Source organism: Gymnoscopelus microlampas (assembly GCF_963454915.1).
Source record: "Gymnoscopelus microlampas genome assembly, chromosome: 10".
NCBI lineage: Eukaryota > Metazoa > Chordata > Actinopteri > Myctophiformes > Myctophidae > Gymnoscopelus > Gymnoscopelus microlampas.
In genome coordinates, this window is record NC_139947.1 from 39,685,969 (window position 1) to 39,698,712 (window position 12,744).

Genomic DNA, 12,744 nt, shown 5'->3' on the forward strand with positions numbered 1-12,744 from the left:
TTGTATTTTATTGATCCTAACGGTCTATTATCGATCCTAACAGTCTTTGGAATGTTCTGTCCATCATTTCCTTTTGTTGTGCTTTGTCCACTGGTTTGCAAAACATGTCATCAACACATTTCTGTCTCAATGCGTGAAAGTTCTATTGTGAAAAAGTGAATGAAATAAAGGTAACAGGAACGTCTCCATGGGTTGCTCTCTAACCACTTTAACCCTGGCGTCCCAATTATGGGCAGGTCATTATAGGGGACAATTAGAGAAAGAAAAAGTGTTTCAGTCAAGTTTTAGTAATTTCAAAAAGAAAATAGCAGATCTACAAGCTCACAACATGTCACACACAGCTTGTAGATTGGCTTTAAAAAAATATATATATATAGAAATGTTTTGTGGACAGTTTTCGGATAGACCTGGACCTGCAAGTTGAATAACACAATAGCTTCAGAGTGGTAGAAAGATGTGGTGTTGTCACAGATGATCTGACAATGGAACAGAAATATCTACGTAGGTAATTGTAAAGACATCTTCCCTCTCTGTGTAAATTTAATGTAAGCGGTTTTATACAGGTTAGTTCCTTGTTAAATGGAAACGTAACAAACTTAGGCTGGTTTATTTCACGGTAAGGCTAAGGCTGTCAAGATCATGACATTTTACCTTTGTAAATACTTTTATACTGTAAATCATAGGCGAGGGATTTGGGATGAAACCTTTCCCAAAGATGGAGATGAATGATGTAATTGAACTGAAGTCATTGTACTGACATCATAGTATTGACATCATAGATGACTGACTGGCCACATGAAGTCTTGAGATCCACATGGAAGCCATGGCGTTATTAGACCGTTTTCTTTAACAAAAACCTCAGTGTTCATTTAACTCTGAGAGTGTTCAAATGTTTGTGTCCATTTTGTTACTTTAATACAGTCTCTGTGTGTGTGTGTGTGTGTGTGTGTGTGTGTGTGTGTGTGTGTGTGTGTGTGTGTGTGTGTGTGTGTGTGTGTGTGTGTGTGTGTGTGTGTGTGTGTGTGTGTGTGTGTGTGTGTGTGTGTGTGTGTGTGTGTGTGCGTGCGTGCGTGCGAGACAGCCTATAGTGTTATTCCCAGAAGAGCTGAGCTCCAGACAGGAACAATGACTCACTCACCTATAGAAATAATAACACAGGACATAAGGGGGCACTAGGTTCACTGTGTGCGTGTGCACGTACACATGCACGTGTGTGCATTGCTGTGAGTCCATGCGTCACCTGTATGTCTATCTTTGTGTCTGTATATGTGTGCTTGTGTGTCTTTCTTTGGCGCGTGCGTGCGTGCGTGTGTGTGTGCGTGCGTGAGAATGGGCAGAGGGGAAGCAGAGTGCAGGATGGCTGAATAGTAGTCTGAGAAAAAGGAGGTCAGAGTCTTTTGTCTGAAAGAGAGAGACAGCGAGACAGAGAGAGGGAGCGAGAGAGAGAAAGAAAGAGAGAGAGATATATAAATCTATACAAGCCCTTAACAATGTCACAACTGACCAGCAGACCTCTGCTTGAAGTCCAGAGTTTCAGTCTATGTGAAGGAACATTACATTTACACCATACTTATAGCCGGATTAATATTTGGACTTGAACCACTGATCAATACAGAAAGACTGAGTGTAGATTGAGACAGAAAGAGGAAGATAAGAAAAGGGGGTGTTTATTATTTTGAGAGTCTCTACTCTTTTGTCTCCATGAGAGAGATACAGAGAGAGAGAGAGAGAGAGAGAGAGGATACAGTATACAGTACATTATGTGAGGGAGGTCTTCGCTCTGCTGGCCCCATTAACACTATCCCATCTTCTGTCCATCCGTTCTTCTCTTCCACATCCCTCCATCCGCTCTGTCCCAATTCAATAAGAGGGGGAAATTACCCAGAATGCTTCCTGAGGGGAAGGAGGGTGAGCAGATGCACCATAGAGGAGAGCTCTGACTGTAACTACTGGGATGACAAGTGCAAGGAGCGGATGAGAAAGGAGAGAATAAGTGAAAAGAGAGAGAGAGAGAATACAAGACAGGAAGAAGGGAGAGGAGAGGAGAGGAGGGGCAGGGTGGAGTCTGACAGACCAGAGGAAAGGAGAACAGAGGACATAAAAAAGGAGATAGGTGCCGCGTGGGGGTGAAAACCAACGAGGAAATTGCCAAGAGTGGTGGGAGGGGTGGGGGGGGGGGGGGGGGTGAGGAGTGTTGGAGGTAGAGATGGGGAGGAGAGGGATAGGGGGGTTGTGAGGAGGGCAGGAGAAAGGAATGGGGGAGGGATTGAGGGATGGGGGAAGGGAGGCGTTGGGGCGAGAATTAAAAAGATAGAATGAGGTGCTTCATTATGGTTTATGTTCTCTCTCTCTGCCCATTATTCCACCTTTCTCCAGAGAAAACTCATTTCATTATTTTTTTGGGCGACGCTAAAAGTGCGTGTGTGTGGGTGTGCGCATTCGTGTGTGTGGGTGCTTATGTGTGTGCATGTAGGCATGCATACGTGTGTGTGTGTGTGTGTGTGTGTGTGTGTGTGTGTGTGTGTGTGTGTGTGTGTGTGTGTGTGTGTGTGTGTGTGTGTGTGTGTGTGTGTGTGTGTGTGTGTGTGTGTGTGTGTGTGTGGAGGGAAGATTGGTTGGGGGTTGGTGTGTTATAATTACTAGAAGACTGGCGAACACAGCAAAGGGAGAATGGTTGGTTGTTTGATAAAGGCTGCTTTGTGAAAAGACTGTAGAGTCAGGAGGCCTTGAGGAGAAACACAACAGACTCTCAAAGCAACACCATCATTCCTAAATGACATGTCTGCTCTTTCAAAACAAGTGACACCCACCCTGACAAGGACTAAAACCAAAACATTTAAAAGATCATGTCCTTGGGTTTAGCACACTGAAGTATCCGGATCATTTTGAACCAAGTTCAGTTCTCCTGTAAGACAGACAGGTGTGTAGGCTACATTGCGGTGCAGCACAGGTTCATATTTTCCCAGTGAAGAAACAAAGGCACAGACTGCCTGCTGTGTTTTGAAGAAAAATAACAGAAAAAGATGAAAACAGAAAGGCATGTCTGCTGTTTGTCAAAGATCTGAGTGTGGATGTGCTGATCAAACAAACACGCCTGACTAGTAAATTGAAGAGGACAAATGCCGAGGGCACACGCACGCACGTGCACACGCACGCACGCGCACACACACACACACACACACACACACACACACGCGCGCGCAATATGGTGCAGTACAGTATCTCCAGAGCAGATTAATATTGATCAAAGGTACATTTGTTTGTACTCTATATGTTTCACATCACGCCCTTTCACAGCCAACACATCATGATTGATTGGTGGGACCCAAAATAACATGTATCACTTCAGTTGGTGTTCTACAAAACATCATGTTTTATTTATTCTTTAAATCATTCCATTTTTGTTGTTTTTAAGTCCGACCTACACTGCTAACAGCGTGCACATCTGTATCAAGAGAAGAAAACGATGACTTCGTCTCATGTTGAGTTTACTACATCTTTAAAGGGTATGCCCTTGAAGTAGCCTTCCTTCTGCCCTTTCCCTTCACTTCCCTGCCCTGCATAAGATGGATTGAGTATTTGCGAGTATTAGTTTGTCTTTAGTATACCCAAAACAAGACAGGGTGCTAGAATGAAAGCATGGTTTCCCTGTGCAGTCAGTATTTGGAGGCCAGTGTGGAACCATGTGCAACTCCATATTTTGGACGATTGACCTTGTTGGTGCCTCGCACAGGGTGGGTTGGGGTGGGTTGGGGTGAGGGGTTGGATGGTGTCACTGGAGACATACTTTTTGGGCAAAATCTTGATTTCTGGGCAAGATTTTGGGGTACATACACACATACATATGGGTGGGGGTCATACAGACAAATGCTGTTATAGACAGCTGACTCCTTTGGTGCCATGCCGTAAAAAACACAGGGATAGGATCACAGGAATATTGCCTGGCATTAAATCTCAGCACATGATGGCACTCGTGCTGCGCTTTTAACTCACTGTGGAAAAGAAGCATCAGCCCAGTGATCACCATATGTAAATATGAACACTGAATTCAGTTTGCTGCAGTGCAGGCTTAACTGGTTCATTACTTTCCTGCTAGAATTAAGCAGAAGAAGCAATAAGCACGCTTGCCAGTGCTGACTGTAGTTGCTGTGGTACTTTCACTGCATGGTTATTACTATGACTGTAGTGCAATAACTCACCTGTAGGTGGCAGGTTTGGCATGTAAATGTTTCAGTGATCACATACTGTAGTGTAGACTCACGCACTGACGCACACACACTTGCTCACACACACACACACACACACACACACACACACACACACACACACACACACACACACACACACACACACACACACACACACACACACACACACACACACACACACACACACACACACGTTCTGGTGTATATTAAAACACTATGTTATGAATATGAGTGAACCCAGTGGAAAAGGTCACTGCCATGTAAGAAGAAAATTAAAAAGCACTTCAGCGCCACCATATAGTCTTATCTGCTGTAATGTAATATACAGAGAAGCGCAACAGTGCTTTAAAAAGAGCTTCACACACTTGGAGAGGAGTGTCTGCTTGTCCAAGATTGAGGGAAAACCGTTAAAAAAGCCCCATTGGCTGCATGGAATAGCATAAGATTGAGTGAAAACATACTCTCCACCATGCCTTCGGCCTGGCGGAGACAAAAATAGGGATCGACTATTCATCGATTATTTTATTAAGTTATTGATTAGGGTCCATTTGGGTCCATTTGGTTCCATTTGTACACTCTCAGAGTTACTGACCTGTAAGGTTCCATTCCAAACCCCTGGTGGTCCCCGGACCAGATGTTGAGAAACAGGGATCTAATAGATCTATATCTACTCTTTCCATCAGTCGGTCTCGTATCTTCATCTATTTGCTGATATTTATTAGCTTAACCACTTAAATCCTACTGGGGTCCCCCAGGGCTCTATATTAGATTTCCCTCTATATCAAATCTCTTCGCCAGAAATAGCCGATCGACAAGCTCACAACACGCTGCGTTGCTTATAGATCTGCTATTTTTGCCAAATGTTCACCCCAGAAAAGGGACAGTAAGGTTCAAGTGACTCATATTTGCATTGTGGTTGTATTGCATGAGAGAATATTATATCATTTGTTTGTGATGGAGCTCCTCCAGTATTCATTCTTCTCTCTGTGGGTGTTGTCAATAAGCCAGGTCATCTGGATCGCTCCCAGTGGCTCCTGCAGTAGTTACCGTGGTGGGCTGGGCTTACATCTTTTCAGAAATACAGTATGCCCCTTGGTGGGTTATGAAATTGTTCTCTTGTTAATTCAGTTTATTTAGTTAAACGTTATTATAGTGCCAAATCACGAATCGTCTCAAGACACTTTATATATAGAGCAGAAACCCAACGTGTGCCCCCTGAGCAAGCATTTGGCAAAACCTCAAGCAGAACCCGGCTCTAGGGTGGGCGGCCATCTGCCTCGACCATGTTGGGGGGGGGGGGAGAGAGAGAGAGAGAGAGAGAGAGAGAGAGAGAGAGAGAGAGAGAGAGAGAGAGAGAGAGAGAGAGAGAGAGAGAGAGAGAGAGAGAGAGAGAGAGAGAGAGAGAGAGAGAGAGAGAGAGAGAGAGAGAGAGAGAGAGAGAGAGAGAGAGAGAGAGAGAGAGAGAGAGAAAAGAGAGCGGGGAAACGCAAAGATTGAGAGAGAGAGAGAGAGAGAGAGAGAGAGAGAGAGAAGAGAGAGAGAGAGAGAGAGAGAGAGAGAGAGAGAGAGAGAGAGAGAGAGAGAGAGAGAGAGAGAGAGAGAGAGAGAGACACAGGAAAGAGAGCGGGGAAACGCAAAGATTGACAGCAAGAATAATAACACAACAGCAATAATAACTACAGTATAATGCACATCAACAGCAATAATAACTATAATAACAGTCCACAGCCATATTCCATGGAAACCCTTGGCTAGTGAAATTACACAAGTGACCAATTTATGATGAAATTAGTTAATTTATTCCTAGTAAAGGGATTCCCCATTTCTTTCATTTGCATTGCGGTTAACAATACAATCTCCCATAGGATGCTGAGACCTGTCAAAATTGAAGGGGGGGAGGGAAGATGGATGGATGGATAGAGCAGATTAGAGAGGAACACAATGGGGTGGATGGATGGATGGAGCACAAAACATTTAATATCATTGGCTATCAAGACATGAGTTTCTACAATAAATGATAATTAAATTGTGTGTGATGTCAGATCAGATCACAGTAGCCCCTTAAGATTCCAGAAGTGTCGAGTGGACTGCAAAATAATCATTCAACCTTGTCATTCAAACAGTGTTTGCTTCTAGTCCCACACAACTCAGATTCTTGCCTAACCTTTCTCTGATACCTACTCGCTTTTCCCTGTGTCTCTTCACTGTCCTATCAAATTAAGCAATTTCAAAGCATTTCAAAAATATTTTAAAAGACAAACAGCATAATACCACACCATACTGTAGATCCAAAGATCTATGGTGAAGATTGAAATGAGATTGAATGTATACTTTCAACTGTGCATGTGAATGTTGTGGTCACCATCATCATCTTACAATAATAATAACTAGTAATAATCATTACAATGATACAAATACTTATAGTAGGGACTAACATACTGTTGTGCTAAATGTTAATGTAGTAATGAAGTGAAAAGAAACAATGTAATTGTAGGTGAAAGAAATATATAGGAGTGCCCTGAGCCCCAAAAGTTTGAGAACCACTGCTTTAGGACTTTTCACCAATGAGCCATCTCTTTCTCCCTCTGCTGGCACCGTGTCTATAGCACCAACCTTAAGATGATCAGAAACACCTGCTGATCAAATAACCCCTGGCTGGCACTGCTGTCATGAGTCACTCATTTCCACCCACAACAGAAGCGTAATAAAGGGCAGACAGAGTAACTTGTAGAGCTCCATCCAGTCTGCATTTTGCTTGCATGTATGAGAATTTACACTTACTTACATTTAGGCGGGGTGCACCAGGGACCCGTCTGGTGGGAGCACACATGCAACATGGGTGGTGCTGTGGTGGTCCTTCCTGCAGTGTGACGGTCTCTCTCCTGCTGCCTTTCCTCTCTTTCACTGTAGCTGTCGCCTAAAAAAAAATAACAAAAAGTTACATTTAGTTAGACATTTTAACTGAGCCCCCTATAGGTAAAATAATCTCTTATTTTACCTATATACAGTTCAACAAAAACACTTTCTTTTAGATGAGGCCATGCAAGTTGCTCAATCTGTAATACTTTTATAACTACAATGGCTTAAGTTTATCAATATACAGTAGTTTTCAGAGATTAGATTTGTCCTTTTCATGGTATTACCCCGCCTGCTAACACAGAAAATGAATGAAAACTGGACAATTGTAATGCACTGATTGGAGTGTCCACACATGCAGCCTGTTGTGATCGGCCGCCGAGGTGGGTCACCTCCAGGGTCTGCAGCTCTGGGCCCTGGCAGCCTCTTTCCTGGCCATGGCTAGGCTCTGTCTGCTACTGCTACTGCTGCTGGACGCGTTGGACTGGACACTGTTGATGGACAGTCGGCTGGACAAGCGACTGTCGGCCTCACTGCCTTGGTATAGCTCATCCAGCTGTTGCTGGATCTTGGACCGCTCATCTGCGGTGAACCTCAACCTCCTGTCCGCCATGACCTGTGGCTCCTCCGGCTGCGGTACCGAGCGCCTCTTCCCCCCAACCAACGTGGGAGATGGCTGGCACGAGACTGGGAAGGAGCCCGTTGTCATCCCTTCCGGGAATTTCTGAGCAAGCAACTTGAGACCTCCGGAGAGCATGTAGATATTCTCGAATCCTCGCTCACAAATTAATTTGCCCGCCTGCCTGGCTATAATCTCATCCTCATCGTACACAATGATGATCTTCCCTTCAGCGTTTTTAAAACTACGCATTTCCTTGGTGTTTATGTTATGCGTTAAGAGAGTGGTGAGGGGGTAATTGTATGCACCGATGATGTGGCACTGGTCATACTGGTCTTGGTCCCTTACGTCCAGCAGCAGGTAGGGGCAGTCAGGGTAGGAGCTATCGATCGGCAGCGGAGTGGTGACAGTCACCGGTGTCGGACCGCCGGACAGCTCTCCCACTCCACTTAGAACATTCTGCGGTGCGGACTCAGGCTGAGTCCTGTCAGCCAGCAGTGGAGTGGTGGTGGCAGTCACTGGCGTCTGACTGTTCTTGTCCGGCAGGTGCGTCTGACTGTTTCTGTCCAGCGTCTGACTGTTCCTGTCCAGCGTCTGACTGTTTCTGTCCAATGGGAGCTGGTGCGTCTGACTATTCATGTCCGGCGGGTGGTTCTGACTGTTCCACTTCTTGTTCCTGTTCCTGTCCAGTATGTCCAGCTCTCCCACTCCACTTATAACACTCAGCAGTGTGGACCTGGTAGAGTAGTGGCAGGAGTATCCAGGTTCCTTTCTGTTGTTCTCTGGGGGGAGTGACGGCATGGGGGACGGCTTGGGCATGGTCAGCTCAAACAGACGCTGTGCATCTGCCTTTGCTTTTGCCTTTGCCTTTGCCTCCGCCTCCACCTCCGCCTCGGACATCACAGACTGTGTGTCTGTGCTGATAGATAGATAGGAAGCGGGTGTCTCATCCTGCTGTCTGAGTGGTTCGTCATCATCCACACTTTCATTCAGCTCTGCTAAAGAGGCTACCTGAAGTATCAACTGTGCAAGACTTGGCACTTTTAGGCGTTTGAAGGGCTCATTACTGCGGTACCTGTAATGTCTTTGGGTCTCCGCCACCTTTTCCATATACTTTGATATACTGCATCCTGTGTCCAGTCTTGCCTTAACATGTTTATACCTTGGATTCTCTGGTGTTCGTTTGTCAAAGTACTTTGGATTCCCAATGGGTTTCATGTTTCATGTCTCTCACTCTTAATTCTATCCTTCTCTCACTCTCTTATATTGACTACACTCATACAAGGGGTGTGACGTCATGGGCCCTGTGACCTGCCCCCTCTCCCTCTCTTGCTCTCTCCCTCTCTCACACACTCACTCACATACACTGGGTGTGATGTCATCGCCCGTGGCCCCGCCCCCGTCTTTGGGGCTGGTTGCCAGAGAGAATCTTGAGGGGTCCTGCTGTGCGCTGGCGCTCCTTCCCTTATAGCAGGATATATTGTCCTTTAATACAAATAAATAATAAATAAATAAAATCACACAGCAAGAAACGAGAGGGAAAAAAACAAATAAAACCCGGAGGTTGAATGTTTTAGAAGCGAGGAGCGGTCGACATTCATGTTTGAAATCTTGTTGGAGTGAAGGTAAGGTGTTTTCTTTCTTTTTTTGGTGTATGTTTTATCAATCCGTACAGGAAAGGGTTATGTTTTTATTGTGGAGCGAGTTGTGTGCGTGTGTGGTGTGCGCCTAGCAGCCCGTTTCTCTCCCCTGCTCTTTAAATGACAGGAGGGAAGAAGCGATGATCAGGCTCTGCATGCGTTGAATTCTTGGCGATCCTGCATTTTATCCTGCGGTCACATAATATGCGATGCGAGGTGTATTGGCTGCAGTATTGATGAGGCGCTCTGATTTATTATCGATGCAAATTCATCATATCGCACGGTTATCTAAAAGAACATTTCGCACGTCCTCTCGTAGAGCGACAGATCAGGGCACAAGTTTTAGGATATTTAGTTGTCATTCTGTTTTGCTTAGAAGGCGTACAGTAGAGCTAACGATTCCTATCGCGAGGGCATTATTGCCGGTCCAACTGCAAATCATTAGAACACTGGCTGGATGGATGAGGCGTACGTTTGTTGTAGAAGTGTAGAATAGTGGGCTATATAGTCCTCGGCTATGGATTGTGACTATAATACAAACTGGCAGTACGTATTAGTGGTCGATCTTGTGGCATTGGTAGCCCCGATCATTTATTTATTATTATGATTATTATTATGATTATTTAAATTATTATTATTATTATTATAGATATTATTATTATGATTATTCATGAGAGAGTTGCTGACTGTGTAATTGCAGAGTGCAGTAGGCCAGTGTGCCTCTCTGACTGTGAGTGTCACATTGTTCTGTCTCCACGGGGGCGGGGGTGGGGGGGTGCTGCGGAATGACCACGCTCCGTCCCGCACACGCACACACACACACACACACACACACACACACACACACACACACACACACACACACACACACACACACACTGTCAATGCGTGGCACACGCCGCCACATTGTTGCCCCTCACGCCTCCTCCTACACTGTCAAATGTGCGGGTCCATTAGGTTACATTTCAGAGTAAAACAAATCAAATGATAAATTAACAGATTATTTTACTGTGTAATTGTCACAGCGCTGATTTTGAAAAGTTGTGAATTATTTTCTATTATTGTTTTGATTGATGGGCACAGAGGTAGGCCTATCTCATCTGCCTAGTTTAGAGAATGGGTAAAAAATGTAACTATGTAAACAGAACGAATGACAAGCAATTCAAATTAAGGAGCTTTATTGGCATGAGAAAACATACGTTTACATTGACAAAGAAAGTGTCAGAATATAATACGAAAATGGGGAAAGTATATACAGTTGGAGGGGAACATCATTGTGTTAAACAGAGTTATGTCACATTGTGGCCTTACATGTCATATACAGTGTATAAAGCTTTTTGAAACAAATAGCAGTCACTCACTTTGGTCTTTAGTCATTTTACTTGACTAATATAGCTACAGTGTAAGCAAAGCACCACTGTAGCTATACACATTATCAGACATGGTACTAAGACAGCGTTTTATGGTGGAGTGGTTAAGGTTTACTGTGGTGCGGGTCAAAGTTTAAATGGTGCTGTGTGGTCATAATTGAAATCTTTGTACCCTTGTCCCTATAAGACATCATCTGTCTTTGGACGTTGACACTCATCATCTCGGTTTCCATGGTTGAGTGGTTAACAGTTAGTGCTTGTTTTGTGGGGTGAATGGTTTGAACTTGGTTCAACGAGACATGATTGGGTGGTGAATTCACTGGAGGGTGGTGAATTCACTGGAGGGTGGTGAATTCAGTGGATTGAGCTTAATTCCTTAGATGAATGTTCACATCGGTTCATTGGAAAATAATTGGAGGCTATAATTAAATGGATTAAACTTGTTTCTTTGGTCTGGGATTTTCACTTGGCTCAGGGGTGAATTATCCAGTGTTACTTCAATTCAGTTGAGTTGTAGTGAGTAAATGTAAGATTGTAAAGTGCTTACTGTATGTACAGTGTACACCTGCTAGGATCCCAACAGGAGGTCCGCATGTATCTGACAAAGTCTTATAAGCTACAATTTCTACATCCTGAATATACTTCTCCTATTCATTTGTAATGGAGTTGCTTGTTTTTTCTGCTCTCCCCACAGCATTGCCTGTTTTGCTATTTCCAAATACTGTATATTATCAACATATTCACTAAAATAAGTCATTAGGTTCAAGGTTTCTTTATTACACCATATCCTCATTAATGCTGGTGATTGATATGTCAGAGTAACAACGGACTGAAGCCCTATTAGTTGATCTGCGGAGTGATTGGAGACTAATTGGAGACCATTGTAACGAATGTATGTAATGACACTCTGTCCACTGTTACTCTGTTGACTGTATCTTCAACAAATCACAACCCTAACTCAATATCTGACATATGGTACAATTTGATGGTCAAAGGTTAAGGTCAATTCACCAACACATTGTACATAACTTCTGAACTATTAATCTTAAACCCGATTTGCACATAGTCATATGATGGCGTCCTGCAGCGAAAAAAAGATAATGTGACTTGATGTTTCGTTATATTTGACCTTCAAACAGATCAACATTACCAGACACCCCAGATGAAAGGCGATGAGCCACATGGCTCAACTATGCACGCCTCTAGACGGACCTTGTTATCTCCGCCAGACTGAAGGCAAGGGGGAGATTATGTTTCCGCCCCGGTGTGTGTTTGTCTGTCCGTCCAGGACTTAATCTCACAAACCACTGGACAGATCACTGTCCAATGTCTTCTGCATGCTGACAGCAAAGCCCAAGGAAGTCCTCCATGATTTCTTTTATTTTTTTTAATATCTTTTGAAATATTTAACTTTAATATTATATTTGAAGTCAATGGCAGTCATATGGAGTCATACATCATAGATATGTCATATAGATGGCTGATGTCATAGACTTTCCCAAAAAGTTCCATTGAGCGCACCTTTCTAGTTATTAAGCCTGATTCAGACTTGTTTGTGCCCAGAAAATCGACATGCTCAAGTCTACAAGCTTGATCATATCTACAAGCTCACAATACACTGTGTAGTCTGCGTTGAGAGCTTGTAGATTGGCAATTTTTGGTGTGAGAAATCAGGCTTTACTGTATTCAAGGTAGTTCAGGAACATCTTTCCTTTCAACATACCGTCTGTCAAGGCCAAATTCCACATGGAACGCAGGGTGTAACAGCATGCTGCTGTAGTCTCTGGCATCTAAGGGGTTAAGGTCTTTGAAAGGGTTCTTTAACACCCCCCCCCCACACACACACACACACACACACACACACACACACACACACACACACACACACACACACACACACACACACACACACACACACACACACACCCACACTTACTCCAGCCTTCTGCTACGGGGCGGAAGGGGAGGAGAAGAGCTTCCCTTCCAGGGGATAAAGCCTTAAGTTAGGGCCTGCTTAGCTCCCACTCTGCTCAGCTCCAAAATAACATCAC

General features: G+C 44.1%; 2 protein-coding genes across 3 annotated transcripts in view; one reads left to right on the forward strand and one right to left on the reverse strand.

Annotated features, from left to right (window-relative positions):
* The window catches only part of LOC311053686 (nucleolar protein 4-like), a gene marked incomplete at its 3' end in the record, with an annotated part of 162,713 nt that overhangs the window by 51,155 nt on the left and 98,814 nt on the right, over positions 1 to 12,744 (forward strand). The window lies entirely within an intron of this gene.
* On the reverse strand, positions 7,453 to 8,901 carry LOC311053268 (centrosomal protein of 41 kDa-like; the record flags this gene model as incomplete). Its single annotated transcript, XM_084068728.1, has 1 exon — positions 7,453 to 8,901. The coding sequence occupies one exon, from the start codon at positions 8,899 to 8,901 to the stop codon at positions 7,453 to 7,455; it is 1,449 nt and encodes a 482-aa protein (XP_083924854.1).